The 21,679-nt window shown below is 49.6% G+C and overlaps 1 protein-coding gene across 5 annotated transcripts in view; it reads left to right on the forward strand.

The window, feature by feature from the left end:
• Mecr (mitochondrial trans-2-enoyl-CoA reductase) overlaps window positions 1–21,326 on the forward strand; it is a 32,633-nt gene extending 11,307 nt beyond the window's left edge. For all 5 annotated transcript variants that reach the window (XM_010631958.1, XM_010631952.1, XM_010631963.2 and 2 more), the window contains 9 exons: window positions 1,145–1,242; window positions 1,829–1,960; window positions 9,796–9,939; window positions 13,312–13,414; window positions 14,432–14,534; window positions 15,682–15,755; window positions 19,019–19,079; window positions 19,246–19,318; window positions 20,645–21,326. In XM_010631958.1, coding sequence (XP_010630260.1) covers window positions 1,145–1,242; window positions 1,829–1,960; window positions 9,796–9,939; window positions 13,312–13,414; window positions 14,432–14,534; window positions 15,682–15,755; window positions 19,019–19,079; window positions 19,246–19,318; window positions 20,645–20,802 — 946 coding nt within the window. In that variant the 3' untranslated portion in view covers window positions 20,803–21,326. The remainder of the gene's footprint in view (window positions 1–1,144; window positions 1,243–1,828; window positions 1,961–9,795; window positions 9,940–13,311; window positions 13,415–14,431; window positions 14,535–15,681; window positions 15,756–19,018; window positions 19,080–19,245; window positions 19,319–20,644) is intronic.
• The last annotated feature ends 353 nt before the right edge of the window (window positions 21,327–21,679 follow it).

Here is a 21,679-nt window from a genome sequence, read left to right on the forward strand (position 1 = left end):
AAAAAAAAAAAAAAAAAAAAGGTTAGAGTTCGCAGGAAGTGGGTAGATTGTGTGGGCTCACGCTACAGACCTCTGGTAGATGGTCACTTATGGCTTTGCTAAGTAAAAAGAAGAATTATTACTAGTACAAACATTTGGGCCGAAAGAAGCATTGCAAACATGAAGTCTTGGAGTATGAAGAAGAAAAGGGGTCTCTGGTCACTGAAAAGTCTTGGGGATCCAGTGGTCTAGTATACTGATCAGTGCTGTCTGGTTGGCAGATCGCCTCTTTTAAAGTTTGGTTGTGTTTTGTTTTGAAATAGCAAAAGTAACACATGGGCATTGTCACTAGGCTTCCCTCAGAAATCCCGCGGCAGAATTTTTAAGCAAAGTTTCGACAGGATGATGATGCTGGTACCACAGTGCCAAGAGCCCACCCTGCGCAAAGGGACTCACTGCAAATTTAAGACAGAAGAGGCTTTTGGAAGTGATCAAGTTCAAACCCCTATACGCCCCTTCCTTCTCAAGGAGAAGCCGAGAGGCCTAAAGCAGCAAAAGCTCGTCTGCCTTCCATGCCCTAGCCCTCCTGGAGCTGTACATGTCGGGTGTCAGACCAGGATCCATCCTGGCCATCCGTCTGGGGGATGAATCACAGTCACCAGAGTTCTTTCCAAACACATCAGCGTCATCTCCACTTTCCCTGTATTTCCTCTCTGTGACTTAGAGGAATACCTCTCTGCCTGCGTGTATCAGGGCCAACAAAGCCACAAACAGGCAGAGGGCAAGTGGGTTCCCCAGAGGCACGTTTTCAGAACTACTTGGAGAGTAGTTCCCTCATGTGGAGATGCTGGTTGAGTACCAGAGCTGAAGCCTTAGAATCTAAATTATTAGCGGAGCCAAGCAAGTTTTGGGGGACCCAGGGCTGCTCCAGGCTTTCACTGACAGTTCTGTGTCCTAGAGTGGACACTGGGGACAGGGAGTCCATTGGGGTGATCCATTTGCCCCATTATCCCTTACAGCACCTTCCTTTCCCAGCAGAACCTAATTCCTGGCCGCACGCGGCAGCTCAGACACGTTACCTGGCCTATTTTGGGAAATGATTGGAGCAGAGGACGCCCAGTGTAGCCTGGCTGACATTAACATCTCTCTTTGGCTTTGTGCTTAGACTAAAGAACTTGGAGCTGGCTGCCGTGGGAGGATCAGACATCCGCGTGAGGATGCTGGCGGCCCCTATCAATCCATCTGACATAAATATGATCCAAGGTAACCTTGGTTTCTGGGGCTCATGTTAATTGGCTTTTTTGCTCAGCTGCCACTTCATTTCCTTCCTCCTCAGGTATGAGTGTGAAATTCCTGTGATTAACAGTAGCTGTTCTCCAGAGGAGCCATGTACAGAGTGCGTCAGCCCTCCCTAACCTCCCTTCTCCGAACATGAGGCTTTGAGAGAGTCGGGAAGATTGCAGTGGGGCATAAACCAACCTCTGTGGAGTGCTGGCCATGTGCTGGCCTCCTTTCTTATGTTACTTTAGCTTCAGGGAGACCATGAACACTATAAAGGGTCTCAGCCCTGTGGACAGATGAGGAAGCCGAGGCTCAGAGGTTAGTCAGGTGGATGGCTGGTAAGAGGCAGAGCCCCATTTAAATTCCAATCTGAGTAATTCCAAAGTCTATGCTTTCAGCTCAACAAGCCTATACTCCTGCACTCTGGGAGGCTGAGGCAGGAGGATCACAAGTTCAAAGGCAACCTGAACTACATAGTGAGACCCTGATTAAAAACAAAAACAAAATAAAACAAAGTCTTTCCCTGCCCACATTTCATTGGATGACCCTTTGCTTTCTTCTCCCCCAGGGAACTATGGACTCCTTCCCAAGCTGCCTGCTGTTGGAGGAAATGAAGGTGTTGGACAGGTGGTAGCAGTGGGTAGCAGTGTGACTGGGTTGAAGCCAGGAGACTGGGTGATTCCATCAAATCCTGGTTTGGGTGAGTTTCCCCCGCTGGCAGCAGTCTTTTCCTTCTCCCTGACCATGTTTTACCCGCTCTGGAGACTGCTCATTGGTCAGTGCAGGGCTTCCTATTAAGTTCCTGCATTGCTTTATAAGGGATGCCAGCTGGGAGTGAGCAGAGCAGAATGCTGTTCCTTTTGCTCTGGAGGTGGTGTTACCCCCGCTTCTCCTTGGGTCCAGGCTGATGGGAGTTGTAATTCTCTCAATCCCTACATCCCTAAATCCCTGCCGTAAAGTGCAGTGAGAGAGTATAGATAAGGTAATCCCTGCCCTCCAAGATGCTCAAATCTAATAGAAGAAATCTCTAAACCAATAACTTCAGTAAAGGAAGTGCTCCAAGCTCACAGGAAGCAGGGGGCACTTCTGACTACTTTGCATACACTCATGTGTGTGTGTGTGTGTGAGAGTGAGTTTATCTTGGGGAAGGATCGAAAATGGGCTTTGGGGAGGATGCTTCATTAGAACAGATTTTTGTTTGTTTGTTTTTTGTTTTTTTTGAGACAGGGTCTCACTATGTAGTTGAGACTGACCTAAAACTCAGTTTGTAGCCCAGGTTGGTCTCAAACTCACAGCGATCCTCCTGCCTCAGCCTCCCGAGTGCTGGGATTACAGGCATGTGCCACCATACCAAGCTAGAACAGATTTTTGATGGATAGATTTTGTTAGGCGGAGATGAGTTTAGAATCATTTCTCATAGCTGGGCGTGGTGGCACACGCCTGTAATCCCAGCACTTGGGAGGCTGAGGCAGGAGGATCACTGTGAGTTCAAAGCCAACCTGGGCTACATAGTGAGTTCCAGGTCAGTCTCAACTACGTAGTGAGACCCTGTCTCAAAAAAAAAAAGAATCATTTCTCATGGAAGAGGTAAAATAAGCGAAGACACAAAGGTGAGTTTGGCAGGTGGTGGCAAACCCAGTGCAGCCTCAGCAGAGGACATGCACGTGACGGAGGGTGCACAAGTGATAAAGAAGGCTTAGAAGTAGAGGGGGCCACATGGGGTGAGGCTCTGCAAACCCCAAGCTGAGGGGTAGGATTTTCATCATGTATAAAACGGAGTCATTAGTGTGTTTCCACACTTAGACAGCTTTGTTTGTTTTTGCAGCACTGGGGGTCGAACTCCAGGCCTTCACACTAAACTACATCCCAGTTCTTTTTTTTAGTTTTTATTTTGAGACAAGATCTTCCTAAGTTGCTTAGTTACCCCGGCAGGGCCCAGACTTGCAATCCTTCTGCCTCAGCCTTCCTGGAATTACAGGAGTGTGCTACCATGCCCAGCTCACTTACTGGTTTCTGAGGCACACCCATTATACAAATAGGTCTTCACAGGCAGGTATGGTGTGCACACCTGTAATCCCAGGTCCCTGGGAGGGAGGAGGATCAAAGTCCTACTTGAGGAATTTAGCAAGAAATCATCTCAAAATTTTAAAAAGGGCTGGGGATATAGCTCAGGGGGAAGGCCCTGGGTTCAGTGCCCAGTGCTGGGAAAAAGCCAAAAAAAAGGGGGTCTCCACAGCAGAGGCAGACACCTCCCGCCCTGCTGGCCATATGGGAAACTGAAGCTTGGGACGTGAAGCTTGCCTGGACTCCCAACAGCAAAGCGAGAGCAAGCACTGGATTCTTGTCTTCTGTGTCTGCCCCCTTGTGTCAGGGCCCTTTAGGTTATGACTTACAGAGGCCTAACTGAAACTTGTTTTTAAAAATAGTTTAGGAGCTGGGGATTTAGCTCAGTGGTTCCACCACCTACCTCACAAACTCAAGGTCCCGAGTTCAATCCCTGGTACCAAAAAAAAAGGTAGTATAGGTGCTGGGGATTTAGCTCAGAGATACTACCGCCCGCCTCACAAGCACAAGCGCCTGAGTTTGATCCCTGGTACCAAAATAAATAGTTCAGTTGATCTGTGGAGCTGGGAAGTATAAGAGTGAGAACACCTCAGGCACAGCTGGACCCAGGAAGTTAATGCTGTCAGAGATCTGTCTGCGTCTTGTCACTAGTTCTCAGATGAGATCTCCCCCACAGAGGAGTAAATCATAGCAACAAGTATGTACTGACCATTCCCTTTGAGCTGGGCACTGTTCTAAGACCTTTAGTACATGAACTCCGTTATTCCCTCACCACAAGATATATACTTTATTAAGGTGAGACCAATGTAAACATAAAGAATTAGGAAGCTTGCTCAAGGTCACCCAGTCAGTAAGTGGTAGAGCTCAGGTTGAAAGCCTCTCTAACCTAGACCTTTCCTAGATGGCCACCAGCCCCCAGAGGTGTATATCATCCTGTGAACAAATAAACCAACCTCCACAATGACATGCAGCATAACTGTCCATATCCCCTAGCACAGCCCTGCCTGGCCCTATCTGCTCCTTGGCCGTCCATGAGCCAGTCAGCTGGGGTGTGGGTTGGGCCACTCCTATTACCCTGGCTGAGCCTTGCCCACCTCTGTAGGAGTAGAGTGAGAGGCCTCGCAGGCAGGTCAGAGAGAGGTTGGGAAGGAGCACCAGGCAGCAACCAACAGTGACAGGTTCTGCTACTCTGAGCTCAGGGAAGCTGTCGAGCATGGCTCCTCCCACTCTCATGCTTACTGGCAGGTAAATAGCCCCGCTACCTGATCACAGGGAGAGCTGTGAGGACTCGGGGACTGATGCCAGCACTGTAAGCCAACACCTGCACTGAGTGAAGGGCATCCAAAATGGGTCAGAAGTCCCTTCCCTCAGGGCGCTCTTGGCTGGGGTGGGAGGCCCAGAAATGGAAAACAGCACATAATGCAGGACGGTATATGAAGTATGATCGAAACAGAGGGGGGATGTTTAAATTTTTTTTAATTATGTAGTAAAAGATACATTGTTAATCCCCCTCAAAATAGTCTTCTTCACACTGAGTACACTCATCGCACCGTTCTTGCTGCTTTCTGAAGCAGTTCTGGAAGTCCACTTTCATGAGTGGCTTTATGAGGTGCAATAAAAAATGTGGCGAATGTTGCTGCCCAGCGCATCCCATGGAGAGACAGACTCATAAAACATTATAGTGCGCCCTCATTCACCTTACTCACCACTTCTGGCTCTGTGCAACTGCTGGCTCTTCCCCAACATCAAAATGACTATGACAGGGGCCAAGGGTTCCAGCGCCTGCCTTACAAGTGCAAGGGCCCGAGTTCGATCACCGGTACCCAAAAAAAAAAAAAAAAAAATGACTATGACAGGTTTTGAATGGACTCAGGACGTCAGGACTGCCACCGAACACCAAAGACACAAAAGAGGACCTCCAGGACTGTTGCAGAAAGTGGGGAGAACAGTGGGATAAGTGTGTTGTTGGGGGAATGAGTGGCAATGTGTCTGTTACTATAATCTTTTCTGTTTTAATTTAAACATTCACTGTATTTTTCAGTCTCGCCTCTTAAGTGCTGACATCACACAGTGGACACAAGGCAGGGTGCCCTGTTGGGAAAGATTCCCAGAGCCATGATAATTGAACTTGGTCTAGAAGCCCAACTAGATGTGCATCAATGGGCCAGATGGGCAGGGAGGGGCTTCCCAGGCTGGGAGCAAAGCGTGTGCAAAGGTAGGATGATGGGAGAATGCACAGCAGTGTCAGAGCCACAGGCAGCTCCAGGATGCTGGGCCCTGGGCGGGAGCGAGAGAGAGCAAGATGGAGCCGGAGAGGTCAAGTTCGCTGGGTCATGCGAAACTGGAGCACATCCAGTTAGAGGGATCCTGACAGAATCAAGAAGAGGGATGCTGTGACCAGATGTGAGCAGTATAGAGAGTGACGTGGGAAGTCAGAGGGTGGCGGAAGAAGGCCAGTGAGGAGGTGGGCGTGAAGTTAAGGCTTCTGTGAGGAGGATCTGAGCAAGACAGTGCCGCAGGGCTTGGAGAAGAGGAGCAGGTTCAAGTGCCAGAGCTGGGACTCAGTCGTACTTTAGGTCTGGAGAGAAGAATAAAGGACACGCCAGGCGTGGGGGTGATGGAGGAGCAGTGCTGGGGCAGCCGCCTAAAGAATTCCTCCTTGGAGAAAGGGCAAGTGTTTAAGCAAGGTGCCACTCGGGGAGGACGAGGATTTCGTAATCATGAGAACTATAATTAACTTAGTTTTCAGTAAACAGTTCATGCGGACTATAATTAACCCAGTTTTTCACTAAACACTCTGTGAACAAAGTACTAGGCTCTAGGACACAGCGTGAACACAGTCTTCTGGACAGGTTGGTAAGAGTGTTAGTCATCAAACACACAAGCCCTGCCAGCTTTCAGTCATGTCCCACCGTCCTGAGCCGCTGGCCGTGCCCATAGCCAGCTTTTCTCCACATGCAACTGGGCCTGAAAGTGTGGCTAGACATTTGGGAAACACTCAGAACCTTTCGGAGGCAGGATGGGGCCATGGGAAGCAGTGGCCTGGCAGGCATCTGCAAATTCTCCATCCGACCCACATGCAACTGGGCCTGAAAGTGTGGCTAGACATTTGGGAAACACTCAGAACCTTCGGAGGCAGGATGGGGCCATGGGAAGCAGTGGCCTGGCAGGCATCTGCAAATTCTCCATCCGGCTCTGCCTCAGTTCCTTCTTCTTTTAAACAGAAATAATTGTTGCTGCCTTGCATATATCAGCAGACTCTTGACCTCATCATGCCTCGTTCCTGCTCTCTTTTCTCCGAGCCCTTTTCTTGATCTCCTCTCCTCTCCTATCTCTCTCCCACCATCTTTGTCCTTTCCTGACTTTCTCCATTTCTTCAATGTAACAAGCATACAGACTTGAGCACCCCTCTGGTGTACTTCCAAGAACTGTGAAATCTATGTTCATCCAAATGTATCCCAAAAAGTCCCTCTATGTATTTAAAAAACTGTCGCTTCTCCTTGGAAATAGATTCCAGCCATTCCCAAAGAGCTTTGTTTTCTTTGGTTTCTGTAATAGCAAGTGTTTTGAAGGAACATTTTATACCTGGCTTCTAGTTATACTAGAAGTCACATCCAGTAGGAACTCCTCCTCCTTCTTTTTGTTCAGTTGGTTGTTGAGAAGCTTCAAACACCAATCTTCAACTGTAATCTTTTCAAACACATCTACACATAAATCACACATTTCAGTAAGCATTTTCAAGACTATTGGCCACTTGGGTTTCTTTGGTGTTGGCGAACTAGCCTAACCATCACTTAGAGACTTTATCTCTAATGCAGTATTTTTTTTCCTTTTATGCTAAACATGAAGATCCTGATTTTGTGTGGATGCATTATTTTGGATGTGAGAACTGAAAATGCCAATTATGTGCTTTCCCTTTCCTATACAAATTTTGGGGAAATGCAAGATCCTTTTTTTTTTTTCGGTACCAGGGATCGAACTCAGGACCTTGCATTTGCAAAGCAAGCAGCAGCACCACTGAGCTAAATCCCTGGCTCAGATCCTTCATTTTTAATGTGGTTTTCAGAAACAACTGTAAGTTCATTTAGGGGCAGTTTGATTTAGATGATCAAGCCTTTAATGGAACATGCTTCCCCCTCCCGCTTGAGTTCCTGGTCCCTCAAGCCCACATCGTTTCCCCTCCTGCAGCACTGAGCTGCATTGACTGAGCTGCCCCTTCTTTCTGTAGCCAGGCACACAAACCCAGAAGAGTGTAGAATCCCAGCAACTGGAGAAAGTGGGCGATCTGGAGAGAGTGTGCTTTGAAAGTTACCCTGAGACATCACAACCATCAGGCACAGAGCCAGCAAGGCTTCACACAATTTCCCTAAGGTGACGTGGCAAGAACACAGTGGAAGCAAGGCTTGGGTTTGACCCCACAGCCTGTCCTCTTCACATCGTCCAGTGGCCTGCTTGCATGAGGGATCCCATTCCCACCCAGTCCTCATTTGATGCTGCAGGTTCTGTCCACAGAGGAGAACTCGTGTCCCCACTTCATCCCCACTGCCAGAGTGATGGTCTTAACCTTGACCCCAGCCAAAGCTCCCATCAACCAGCCTGGACTACATAGCAAGAGACCTTGTCTAAATAAATAAATGAATGGGCTGGGAATTTAGCTCAGTGGCAATGTGCCTGCCTTGCAAGTGCAAGGTCCTGAGTTTGATCCCCAGTACCAAATAAATAAATAAATTGAATGAATGAATGAATGAATGGTTTATTTTGGCTCACAATTTCAGAGCTTCCAGTCCATGATTTTGGGGCCCATAGTGGCACAGTACATTGTGATAGGATGGGGCAGAGGAGGCCTGCTCACATCACAGTGCCCAGGACAAAGACAGAGGAGGAGCTAGGGTCTGGGTCCCAACATGTCCTTCGAGGCATCCTCCTCATCTCACCCCCGTGAGCAAGCCTTTGACACATGGGCCTGCGGAGGACATTGGAGATCCAAACCGTAGCACATCGTTAGGGTACATACTGCTTCAGGAAACATAGGCCCCTGTTGTATATACTGATGCAGGCAGAACTCAGTGACCATGGACGGAGACCATGAAAGATGGACATTCACCCAGCCCTTGCCCGGTCAGCCCCACCAGCCTCCTCTCAAGCTACTTCATCACTCTTCCCGCCAGTGCAGTCCCAGTCTTATAACTGACTGGCCTCATAGTCTTTGCCTCTGCTTTTCCCTCTTTCTAGAATGCTCTTTATGTACTCCTGAGTGCTTACTGTATCACCTCCTCAGAGAATCCGTCCATGGCTCTCGCTGCTACTGTCAGCATCTTCATGAGTTAATTGTACTTCTTGTATTTGCTTGTTTTTCACCTACTGCGTTAGAATGAAAGTAAGGTACATAGCTGAGCATGGTGGAGCACGCCTGTAATCCGAGCACTATGGGAGATTGAAGCCCCACCTGGGCAACTTGGTGACTTAGCAAGATCCTGTCTCTCTAAAGAGTGGCTGGGGATGTGGCTCAATGCAATCCCCAGTGCTTCAAATAATAATAACAATAATGACAGTGAAAGAAAAGTAAAAAGGAACAAACAAGGGTATGTGCAGCCAAGTGCCTAGTTTGGGGATGTATGCCTAGGACCTAGCTCCAGCTCTACCCAGATTAGCTTAGTGGCTTTGGGCAGGGCACTCCCTCAGTTTCTTGCCCTGATGCACAAGGGGTTTGCATGCAGGTGGGTATTGGAACTTGGTAAGGGCCTTCTTGGTACTAACATTCTGTGATTCTCTTGTCTGGAACTGGAATGTGGGACAGGTGTTAAGGGTTTCTTCATTTTCTGTACCTCCTTTGATTGTGCAATGCTCCAGGCCTGTCAGGCTGTTCTTGCCATTGTCATTTACATGTAAGAGGCACAAGCTCAGTATCTTAGGCCTGAGCCAACAGCTCAGTGGTAGAGTATTTGCTTGCCAGCCCAAGGCCCTGGGTTTGATCCCCAGTACCACCAAAAAAAGACAGAAGGAGGAAAAATTATAACACCTCAATAGTTTAGGAATTTGATTAGAGTAGCAGACTAGAAAAAACAGGAGCCAGATGTAGGCCCTTCACTCTGTCTACCTGTCAGTCTGCCTTGAAGAAAAGAACGAGGTCTGCAAAGAGAACGGGATTTTCTCAGCTCCTCTGGCCCTGGTGATGACAGTACTCTCCTGCTCATGTAATCCAGTAGTCCAAGGTCCTTAGCCACCTGCACTGTGACATTAGCTAAACCTAGTGGTAGCTTGGAGAGGCAGCCTCTCTAGCCCCCTTAGCACATTTTTTAAGTGGGAATAACATGAGGGTGCAGCGACGTCAAAGGGGACTTCAAGATGTCCTTTTCCCTCTAAGCATTAACTGAATTCTGCTGTCCTAGAGCCTGTGTACCCAGGAGGGCGGGCTGGAGTCAGGCACAGAGGAGTCCTTCCTCAATTCCCTGGCCTCATCCCCTGACTCAGGAACCTGGCGGACCGAGGCTGTGTTCAGTGAGGAAGCCCTAATCAAAATTCCCAGTGACATCCCTCTTCAGAGTGCTGCCACCCTGGGTGTCAACCCCTGCACAGCCTACAGGATGTTGGTGGACTTCGAGCAGCTACAGCCAGGTAGGAACCTACGGGGATCCCCACTGGGCTGGGACACAAATCCCGACCCTGAAGCCATGGGAAGTTGCCACTGAGGGGCCTGGGAGGATGACAGCCCTGACCTGGATGAGTGTTACTGCTTTTACTTAGGTAGATGTGAGCTGGGTTCCTAGAAAACATGCTGAAAGCTCACAGGAACTGCACTCTTGCAAACCGCTAAAAGCTCATTCCCCAGAGCTGGGGATGGAATGCTGTCACACAGCAATAAATATGCTGATCTGTGCTAAGCTCTGGGGATACAAAACCAGACAAGACAGACACAGTCCCTGTGTTTTCAGTAAAATGCTGAACTTAGTGTTAATGATTCTGCTCAGCATTTGTATTGTACTTCCTGTTCCTACAAGTACCTCTGCGGGCTTGACCCTGTGGAGTGCATCACAACTCCAACAAAGCAGTACTTTGAGCTTAGTATTATTGGTTGAAAGCTCAAGCCCAAGGCAAAAATCCTAGGCCTGTACCCAAGTGCACCTTTCACTAACTGTGAGAATGCACCACCCACAGTGTCCAGGTTTTCATCAGTAAGATGGAGAATGAGGGGTCTGAGAGCCAACAAAACACTGCAGGATAACATTTAACCCAGGGTCTCCACTATGGTGCTGTGTCTGTCAGCTGCTGTTATCAGTCTTCCTTTTATCAGTGGAGGAACAGAGATCCAGAGAGGGAAACTGTTTTCATGAAGTCACTCAGCATGTAAATGACAAAGCCAGGTGTTTCACTGGGATTCTCCTGAAAGCAGAGCCTGAGACCAGAAGTGGGGGCAGACAGGTCATTCGGGATGTGGTCCCGGGAAGCAGAAGTGGGGGAGTGAAGACAGCAAGATCACGACAGAGGCAAAGCCCAGGAAGGCCGGTTGCTACCCGAGGCAACCTGGGCTCACTCCTGCTGGGGATCCTCTAATGACAGGAGCCTGGGCCAGCTTTCCTCAGGCTCCCATTCCCCCACTGGCTTTTGATTTTGTTTTTTTGTTGTTTTGTTTTGTTTTTAAATAATGCTGAGGCATGGTCCCAGGATCCATTCTACTGAGCTTCACGCTGGCCCCTGTGTCCTTCACAGTTTGTCATTCTTGCACAGTGTACGTACCTGTGACCTGGAAGGGGATACGGAAATCACCTATGCTACCTCTGTCATCCTGGCAAGGAAAAGTCACCAAAAACTGTCAGAATGTGATAAAACCAGGTAGCCAGCCATTGCCCAAAGCCTAGCTGAAGTCCAATCTCAGCTTCCCACAAAGAGGAGTGTGGGCTCTTGTGGCTTTGGCAGAGGGGTGTGGGAAGGCTTCAATGAAAAAAGCCATCAGATATGACCAGGAACCTTGCTGGAGTCCCGGTATAACAAACACCAGTCACCTGCATCTCATTTCTTCTGGCCACTTCTGATAATGGGCTGGAGCTATGGTGGACAGATGTGGGCATTCTGATGCCACCCACTCTTCAGTGTCTACTGTGTACCTCCCCACTTTCTATCTTCACAACTGATGTGGCCCCAGCTAGACCAATGTTGAACCAACATGATCTTGACCCATAGTAAGAATTATATTTTCAGCCGGGCATGGTGGCGCACACCTATAATCTCAGCACTCGGGAGGCTGAGGCAGGGGGATCGCTGTGAGTTCGAGACCAGCCTGGGCTACATAGTGAGTTCCAGATCAGTGTCAACTACATAGTGAGACCCTGTCTCAAAAAAACCAAAACAAAACAAAACAAAAAAAAAGAATTACATTTTCACACTGTTATCCAGTACATACATATATATATATAATGGAAAACAAAATTACATAGCACAATATTTACCCTCACTATGTGGATGCACTCTGTTGTTTTTATTCTATTCTCCTCAATTCTTTGTTTGAGGATGGGTTTTTGTTTGTTTGTTTGTTTGTTTCTGGTACTGGGGATTGAACTCGGGACCTTGAGCTTGCAAGGCAGGTACAGTGCCACTGAGCTAAATCCCCAGCTCTGGGGTTGGTTTTTTGATTTGTTTGTTTTTGTTTTTTGAGAGACGGTCTCACTCCAGGCTGGCTTCTGATTTACTATGTAGCCCATGCTGGGCTTGAACTCATGACCCTCCTACCTTAGCTTCCCAAATGCTGGGTTTACAGGCTTGTGCAGCCACACTTGACTTATTCTCCTCAGTTCTAACTAAAATGAAGCAAGGCTTCTGGGGAACCCACTGGATGGACTGGTAATGCACTAGTGAGTAGTGCTCATCTGCATGCTACCTCCTGGCAAAGGAGAACGGTGTGCTGGTGGGAGTCCTGTCTCTGGCTCCCACCCACTGTGAACAGAACCCCACTTCCTCTCATACACCAGACAGCATTTCAGAGCTAACAAAGCACCTTCCTGGACACAATCCGTTTGACTCCAACTGGGTGCCCTGACGGTATACCTATGATTCCTGTTTTCTGGGGTGGAAACTAAAGTTCAAAGTCGTGACTTGCCCTGTCTCAGTTATTTACAGTCATAGGTGAAGCTGTGACTTCCATCTGGATATAGCTTGTTCCAGAGCCCATTTTCCCAGTATGTCACTGCCTGCCCTGCTGGCAGATTCTAAGCTAAGCCTGGACTTTGTATAAACCATCTGCAAGACCCTGTTTCAGGGGCTGCCAGTTTCCCCAATGTGGCTCTAACCCTATCTGGGGACAGTGTGCCTTTTTTAAACACTACATCGAGGAATGAGGCGTGCTCCCCACCCAAAGCTGCAGATGTGGGCCTGTGAAGAACTGAGTATAGGACAGGTCATGGGTTATACTTTTTGACACAGATGCCTACAGGACATGCCCTGGGAGCCTGCAGAGGGAAGAACCCAGGAGGGCTTCATGAAGAAGCCACACTTGATCTATACTTCAAAGGACATACAGAATGTCAAAAAGGAGGGAGAGAAGGGAGACAACATTGCAAACCAAGGGAATTACCTAAGCAGAGACTGGAGGACATAAAAATTGGGAGGATATAAAATCAGTTACACAGCAGGTACCACATTTTGTCCTTTGTGGACATAGTGGCTAAGTCATGGGGAACTGTAGGTGTTGTGGAAGTTTGTTTTTGGTCATGTCCCCCAACCCCCGTACCCAGGATCAAACTCAGGACCTTGTGCTTGCAAGTCAGGTGGGTACCACTGAGCTTCATCCCCGGTCCAGTATTGTGAAAGTTTGGGAGGTGTTAGGGGAACTGTGAGTGATAGTCCAAGGTGTGAGACGGCTCTGCTAACCAGATCTTGGGTCCCTTTTGAGCCTGAGGACTCCATCTCTTGCTCTATTCTAAGATCCAAGGCAGGGAGCCCTTGACCTATTACAGGTCTGCAGGGATTGACTCGGGTCTCTTCTTGGCTCCACAGGGGATTCTGTCATCCAGAATGCATCCAACAGTGGAGTAGGGCAAGCAGTCATCCAGATCGCCGCAGCCCTGGGCCTGAGGACCATCAATGTGGTCCGAGACAGGTGCGTGGGGAGGCCTTTCCACCTCGCATCCTGCGGATGCCCTCATCTCCACCAGATGGCGCCCAAGCATAAGCACAGATGGCCTCCTTGATGGTTCCCTAACAGTTGTCTGCTGAAGCAGATGAGTCACCCAGAAAACTAGTCCAAGTGGCTTTAAACTATATAGGAAGAGTGAACTCGGAAACGTAGAGATGGCAGGAAGAGGATGGAGACTGCCCTTGCTGAACAGCTGAGCAGTGTGGAGACTCAGCTTGTGATTACACCCCCCTACCCCCATTTTCAAAAGGATAGTTTGTATTGGGGATGCTCTGAGCTGTGCTGTCCTTCCTGAGAACTGTCTGCCCAGGACCCCTTTGTCCTGGCATTTGTGTGCTAAATATAGATGTGAAGGGGATGGGGTCTCTCTCCTTTATCAGGGAGGAAACTGAAGTTTCAGAGGCAGGAAGCGGCTCACCCAGGAGGCGCAGCAAGTCGGTGGCCCGCTGCTTCTCTTTCACCAGCTCCATTAAGCCTTCCTGTCCATAAGCGTGGGCTTGTCTGTCATGCGGGTCCAGTCTTAGGAGGAGAAGTGATTCTCACTTGGGTTTCACGTCCCCTCAGTTGTGCTAACAAAAAATAATTCTGTTTTCCTTGGCCAAAGAAGCCTGGGCCACTCCTAGGCTAGAATATGTTCATATAACGCCCCAAAGAACCCCTTGAAAAGAGGGGAGGAAGGACGTGGAGTTTGTCATTTCTCAGCTAAGGATCTCAGGAGGTTTCAAATGGTTTCTCCGTGGGCACAGAAACCTCCCAGCCTGGCTCTGCCCAGTAGAAATGGCCCAGGAGGAAATGAAGGCAAGAGCTTTGGAGCGTGATTCAACCATGTGGCTGACACCTGCCCAAAGCCTGGCCCGGACTCAGTCCCAGCTTCCTAAAAACAAAATGAGGGTTCTCACAGCTGTGGCACAGGGGTCCTGGGAGCTTTGGGAGAGAGAGTGAACAGGTGACCGGGGACCTTGGATTGTGTTTGGTTTCCAGACCTGACATCAAGAAGCTGACGAGCAGACTGAAGGATCTGGGCGCCGAGCACGTCGTCACAGAGGAGGAACTGAGAAAGCCTGAGGTGAAAAACCTCTTCAAGGTACCTAGGAGGAGGGCGCTACCCCTCCACACCATGCTCATGTCCCCAAGAACGCTGACTTGAAGTAGAAGAGCCAGGGACAGGGCCCATTTCCTCTGTCTGCAAAACCTCCCTTCACCTCTTTTTCTTTGTTGTTGTTGTTTGTTTGTTTGTTTTTTGAGACAGGGTCTCACTATGTAGTTCAGGCTGGCCTGCAACTCATGGCAATTCTACCTCAGCCTTCCCCGTGCTGGAATTACAGGCCTGTGCCACCACGCTTTTATCCTTCACCACTTCTTGGAAGGATGAATAAAGCCCATTTCCCTCAGCCAGGACACAGAGTACATTTAGTATTCAGGTGAGAGAGGTGGGGGAAACAAAGTTGAGGAAACCCTGTGTGATTTGAAGTTTGAAACATTTGTGACAGGCCACATCAGCCCACACAGTGGGTGTGAATCTTAGAGCTAGAAGGGACTCTGAGGAAACTAAAGCACAGAAAGGAAAAAAGCAGTGTTTCCTAAGCCTCTGCCTCACATTTTACTTGATAACCCCCAGGAAAGCCCTACAAAGTAGTTGTCATCGGTTGTAGACAAGGAAATACAGGCTCAGAAAAGGTAAAGGACTTGGCTAGGGCCGCAGGTCTGTAAGTGGTGTATTCAGGGCTGGCCCCAGGTCTCTCTGAACTCAAAGCCCCAGCCTTGCCAGAACATCTGCCCTTCAGCACACTCTGTAAGAGCAAACCCTGGCCCATGTCTCATCACTGAACCATGGAGAAAGAGCAAACCCACACACTCAAAGGCACTGGCCTCTGTGGAGCCCTTCTGAAGCAGTAGATCAGATCAGCACACTGCATACAAACTATGTCTAAGCTCTGAGCAGAAGAGCATTCAGTGTCTGCCACCCCTCAAACCTACACACACCCGTGCTCCTTGTCTCTTCTTCCCTAGAGGAGGCGAGCTCTGAACCAAGCCCTGAAATGGACCACAGCATAAAGTTGCTGAAGTCCCTTCCTGGGCAAAGGAAAAAAACAAGTCCAGAGGCCTAAGCACCCCTTGTCCTTCACTCCCTCCTTGTGACACAGCTCTGGGGCAGGGAAGTGCTGTATGCAGTGAGCTTCAAGCCTCGGTGGACTGTGGTCGTCTCCTCACTGTGGTTCCTTCTTTTCCAGGACGTGCCCCAGCCCCGGCTTGCTCTCAACTGTGTTGGCGGGAAGAGCTCCACAGAGCTGCTGCGTCACTTAGCGTAAGGACCGTCCAGTGCGGGGCCAGTGTGAGCTGAGGCCGGGTTAGCAGGGAGGATGCAAGTAGGAAACAAGGACCAACTCATACAGCTCTCTGAGTGCTTCTTTCTCAGGCTCTTCCTCTAGGTGACCGGGCTTTATTTTTCCCAGAACTACACAGCTGAGCTCTACATAGGGGATTGGTCATGGTCTCCTAACCTAGGGGCCTCTTAAAAAGTCACTTAGTCCAGACTTATTAGCTTTGAAATGCTTTATTGGCTTTTAAAATTGCATTCTCATTTACAGGTAACATGCCTATTGCACAACATTTCGAAAGCACATAAAAGTATAAAGAAAAAGTAAACACAAAAGTTCCTGGTCTTCCCCCATCCAAGGGGGTGAAACAGGACTGACAGGGTTCACTGCGTCCTCTGCTCTTTCCTGTGACATAAACTTGTGCGCCCACCCACTAGAGCAGAAGTAGTGAATACATGTGAGCATGGCCAGCCACCAGTGCAGAGAGGGCCGAGGGCACTGGGAGAGATGGCAGGTGAGCGCATGGCCGACAGTCACTGAGTGCTCACAAGGACCGGACAGAGCTAGACCTTCTCCTCCTGCAGCCTCAGCCCCTGGCAGGCAGGGCTACTATTGGAATTTCCTTTCTATTATTGTTGTTTTACTTTTGCTGCTCAAGACTGAACCCAGGGCCTCATGCATGCTGACTATTTGCTTTACCACTGAGCCACAACCACCCTGGCCAGGCCCCATCTCCATTTTATACTTGAAGAAAACGGGCCCAGAGAGGAAAATTACCTTGCCCCAGGTGTAGGCATCAGGGGAGCCCATTTTGAACCCAACTTTGCCTGACTCTGGGGCACACCTCTTCGACCCTGCACTCAGCAGCCTCTGAGGACGACTGTGAACCTGTGTCACTCGTCGTGTGCAGTGGTCACAAGTGTAGGATTGAGTTCACGCCTCTGTCTGCTACTACTAGCTGTGGATCTGTGAAAAAACAAGCCAGATCTCAGTCTCTTTGTCTATAAAATGGGAGTGATGGGAACACATTCTGCCTTCAAAGGTTAATCTGAGGGACTTAAGCTTTCTCATCTGCAAAAGTAGGTATCAAAGGGCTCCTTTTGAGACTATGAAGACTCATTGAGAAAGTAATTAACATGCTTAGAACTCTGCCTGCCACATTGTAGACACCCACATAATGCCAGGTGTTGTGACTGCCTAGCCCTGTGGGAAGACAGGAACTGCTTTCTAGAGCAAGCACCAGCTGAAAAACCAAATTAGGAGCTGGGATGTATCCCACTGGTAGAGCACATGCTTAATCTGTGTGAGGCCCTGCGTACAATCTCCAGTACCACACAGAGAAGACACACACACACACACACACACACACCCCAGACAACCCAGCAGCTTCAGGGCCGGAGGTTCCTGCCTCCCACAGCAGTGTCCTCCATGTTGTAGTTTTGTCTCTCTTGTGTCATCCCAACATTTGCCTCAGGTCATCCTTATGCAACAAGCTTCCCAAAGAGCCAGGGAGTGGGGAGAAGAGCAGAGGTTCAAACACTCATAGTCTTAACTTAGCAGCTTTTTAAAATTGCATTAGTATGAGCCAAATTAAAGCTCTCCTTTAGAAAAAATGCATTAGGTGCTCTCCTGTTTGCCAAGGTACGTGTGTAGGCATTAGCAGCCACTCACCACATCACCATACCTCTGGCCAGGAGAGGGCGCTCGTCACTGACTCAAACACAGTGCACACTTTTTTTTTTTTTTTTTTTTTTCTAAATATTTTTATTTCAAATCTTTTTCGGCCCTCCCCAAAAAGACATGGGTCAGTACAGCAATCATAAAAAAGAGATATAGGCCAGGTGTGGTAGTACACGCCTGTAATCCCAACACTCAGGAGGCTGAGGCAGGAGGATCACTCTGAGTTCTAGACCAGCCTGGGCTACATAGTGAGTTCTGGATCAGTCTCAACTACGTAGCGAGACCCTGTCTCAAAAAAGAAAAAAAAAAAAGAGGAAGAGAGATACAAATAAAAGAGTCAAATGTCTCCTGCACTGACACTTACAAAAACAGGGACTTGTACACGGGGTTTCCCAACAGGATGTTAAGCAGTTACTAACAAACATGCCTATAGATACAGTATGTACAGACAGCCCACTCTGGAACTAACCTCCTGGGACCCCAACTCCCTCTACTCCCAGAAAAATACCAGAACACACCCAGAGTGCATTTGTGTTATTTATATCAAAACATCTTTCCCTGTCCCTCCCGCCCTCAGACCTTCCTACCCCATTTAAGATTAGCCTGCAAGTCTATTTTAACCATTTAGTCATTTTTTATAGTTTATGAAAATATACAGCAACTACTTCAATAAATTAAGCACAAACAGGGAGAGAGAAAGAGGACAACTAAAGGGGAAACTTTGGCTTGGGGACGCACTGCTCTCTATCTGTAGGCTGTTTCCTCTCACTGACCTCTAGAATGAGTATTTACAGATGAAGAGACAAGGTCAGGACCACTTTTACTGCATTGCCCAACGTCACACTCTTGTAACAGGAGCTGAGCAGGGCTGGACTCCAGCTCTGACCTCTTTTCTATGGAGTTTGCTGATATCTAGCATTCAGCCAAAACCTGACCGAGTGGGCTGAGCCTGTGGTTTGCCAGCCCCTGGCTAAGCATCCTGGTCATCTTGCTGGAGTGTGTGGGTTTATGCGATTTGTTTTATGTGTGGTACTGGGGGTTGAAACCAGAGCCTTGCACTGAACTAACTACATTCCCAGCCCTTATTTTTGCTTTGAGACAGGGTATCACTAAGCCTCCCGGCTGACCCTGATCTAGCAGTCTTCCTGCCTCAACTTCCCAAGGACCTAGGATTGCAGACATGCACCGCTGCAAGCAGCACATGTTGTTTTTAATATAAATTCTTAACTTTTTTTTTTTTTTTTTTTTTTTGAGGTCACACTGAAGTTTAGGCCAACCTTGAACTCACTGTTTACCCCAGGATGGCCTTGAACTTTCAGCACTCCTCCTTCGGCCTCCAGAGTGCCAAGATTACAAGCATGTGCCACCACACCCAGCTGTTTGATTCCTTAGGTCAGGGATGAGGCCTGAGAATCTGTATATTTGAGCCCTTTCCAGGGATTCTGAGTGCAAAGTTTAGAAGTCACCGTCAGAACAGAAATGCCATGGTGAACCCCAGTGGGGCCTGCACTCCACTCTGTTCTCCCTGCCTCCTGCCTGCACCCACTCTTTATTCTCCCCGGATTTTCAGGCCTGGAGGGACCATGGTGACCTATGGTGGGATGGCCAAGCAGCCTGTCACAGCCTCTGTGGTAAGCTGGGGGCTGGAGGGGCCTGAGAACTGGAGCCAGAGGCTCCTCCCCTGCCGCGACACAACACTTGTCTAAACCAGCCCCATCCCTGGGGAGGAATCTTCCCTGAAGTGGTACCTGAAGCCCTTGCCCTCAGAGCCCCAGCCTGTTCCTCCTATGTCCACAGAGCCTGCTCATTTTCAAGGACCTCAAACTTCGGGGCTTTTGGTTGTCCCAGTGGAAGAAGAACCACGGTCCAGGTGAGTGGATGATGCCAAGGGCCACAGGGGAGGGCAGTGCCTAGCTTGGCTGCAGAAGTGATCAGCTGCCAGAACCCTGCAGAGGTGGTTGGGTCCCCCGCCGTGCAAAAGGATGAAGGAAAACAGCTTTTAGCCACAGCTGCAATCAATGAATCATCATGGGGCTGGACTGGGCTGGTCCTTAGGACAGAGTGTTAAATAGGGCAGACACGGCACTTGGCCTGTGGAAGACTGCCACAAAGACAGCACTCTGTCCACAGCCTGCTCCTGCCACCACCAGATCTAGGCTCTGCCTGCGCTCAACTCTGAAACCAAAGTCCTGCCTCTGTGTAAGCATTGAGATAGTTAAACATTTGGGACCCTACTTGATAGAAAAAGAAAGTGAGGTTCAGAGTGATCAAGCAGCTTGCCCAAAGTCACCCCAACTCTTTGGGAGTGGTGTAGCCAGGATGTGAGCAGATGGCTTCTCTGTGTCCAGAACTGAGCCAGCACACGGTTCCTCCTCCTAGAGGCCTGGCTTCCCAGAGTGTGACCCCAAGCCAAAAAGGACAAACGACGGAGTTGTCCTAGTGGAGGCATGCATAGGGGCATAGGGACTTTCAGGTGGAAAAGCATCATCAGAGGGAACGAGTGTGACTCAGTGGTACCACAGGTCTGAGCTGGAGCTGGGAAGCTGCACATGTGGGTTCTGGCCACACTGCGGAAGGCCTTGTGGACCTTTCTGAGGTGTTCTGAAGCCAGGTGGAGAGCCACTGAGTGCTTTTAAGCAGGAGGTCGGGTTAGAGTTGAGAGCTGAGTGAATTTATGTCTCTGAAAACGCCCTTCTCAGCCAAGGCCCTCACTTCCCATCTTCTGTTCCATGTCGGGTTCTCAGTGGGACGGCCGGCCCAGGGAGCGGGTGGTGGCCTCAGATCCGGGCTTCTGAGGGTCCCGGGCTGTCGGGGAGAGCTCCTATCTCCCAGCGAAGCTCCTCTCTTCTGCGTGCCCTGGCATACCAGGCCCCCCATGTCCCGCCTGGGTCTCTGCCTCAAGGCAATCCTGCCCCTCCCGCCATTCACTGCCAGGCTGCACCCCAGCACAGTCCTGTGGGTCTGAGCCATCCTGACCACCACTCGGGAAGGTGATCTAAGGCCACTCCCCATGCCCTTTCCACCCCGCCACTGCTGGCCTGGACCCAGGTAGAGACCAGGCTGCCTCCACCGCCACCCTCTCCTTGGCCAAGCCAGGGCTCTGGACACTACTAGAGCTCAGTGCCCACTCCTGTGTGCCATCTCACCGAGCCCTATCTGTTGGCCTTCCATCTGATGTCCTTCCTGCTTCCCACAGATGAATTCAAGAGGCTGATCCTCACTCTGTGTGACCTTATCCACCAAGACCAGCTGACGGCCCCCGCCTGCACTGAGGTCCCCCTGCAGGACTATCGGCGGGCCTTGGGAGCCTCCATGGAGCCCTTCCTGTCTTCAAAGCATATCCTCACCATGTGATCATCCCAAAGAGCCAGAGCAAAGCAAGAGGGGAGGCGGACCGCCGGGACTGACTGCAAGACCCTCAGGGGCCCAGACTGCTCTCTGTTCACTGCCCACCCCACCAGGAGGAAGAGAGGTCAGCCTTATAAATAAAGTCGGCTCAGTGGTGGAACAGAGCAGCGAGGCGCTAGCGCAGAGCGGGCAGCTGGGAAGAAAAATAAATAACTAAATAAGTAAAGTCTGAACACCTTTAAAAAATCATATGTAAGTCATCCCCGAGGAGAAGGAGCATCAGCATCACAGCGCACCTGCCGACTCACAGCAGTAAGAGGCTCCCTCCCTGCTCCTCCTTCCCCTGTTCCCTGGGATCATTTCCTGATCACCCTGAAAGCAAAGCCGGTCAGCATCTCTGCCCTCAAGCCCTCACCCACAGCAGAGAAGCTTGTAAAAAGGAAGCATGGTGATGCACTTATAGTCCCAGCACTATGGAGGCTGAGGCAGGAGGATTACCTGGAGTTCAAGGCCAGCATGGGCTACATAGTGAGTTCAAGGCCAACCTGAACTACAAAGCAAGACTCTGTCTCAACTCAAAAAAGAAAACAACAGCCGGGTATGGTGGCGCACGCCTGCAATCCCAGCATTTGGGAGGCTGAGGCAGGAGGATCGCTGAGTGTTCAAGACCAGCCTGGGCTACATAGTGAGTCCAGGTCAGTCTCAACTACATAGTGAGACCCTGTCTCAAAAAAAACAAAAGAAAACAGCAATCATGGTGTGGGCTGTGGGAGCACAGCTAGGGCCTGGGGTTGGGAGGCTCCCTCCGGGAGGTGCTAGCAGCAAATGGACTCTGTAAAATGAGTAGGCTTCACTGAGGCAAGAAGAGGGCTATGACTTCATG

This window comes from Fukomys damarensis, unplaced genomic scaffold, assembly GCF_012274545.1.
Source record: "Fukomys damarensis isolate Sample0158 unplaced genomic scaffold, DMR_v1.0_HiC HiC_scaffold_23, whole genome shotgun sequence".
NCBI lineage: Eukaryota > Metazoa > Chordata > Mammalia > Rodentia > Bathyergidae > Fukomys > Fukomys damarensis.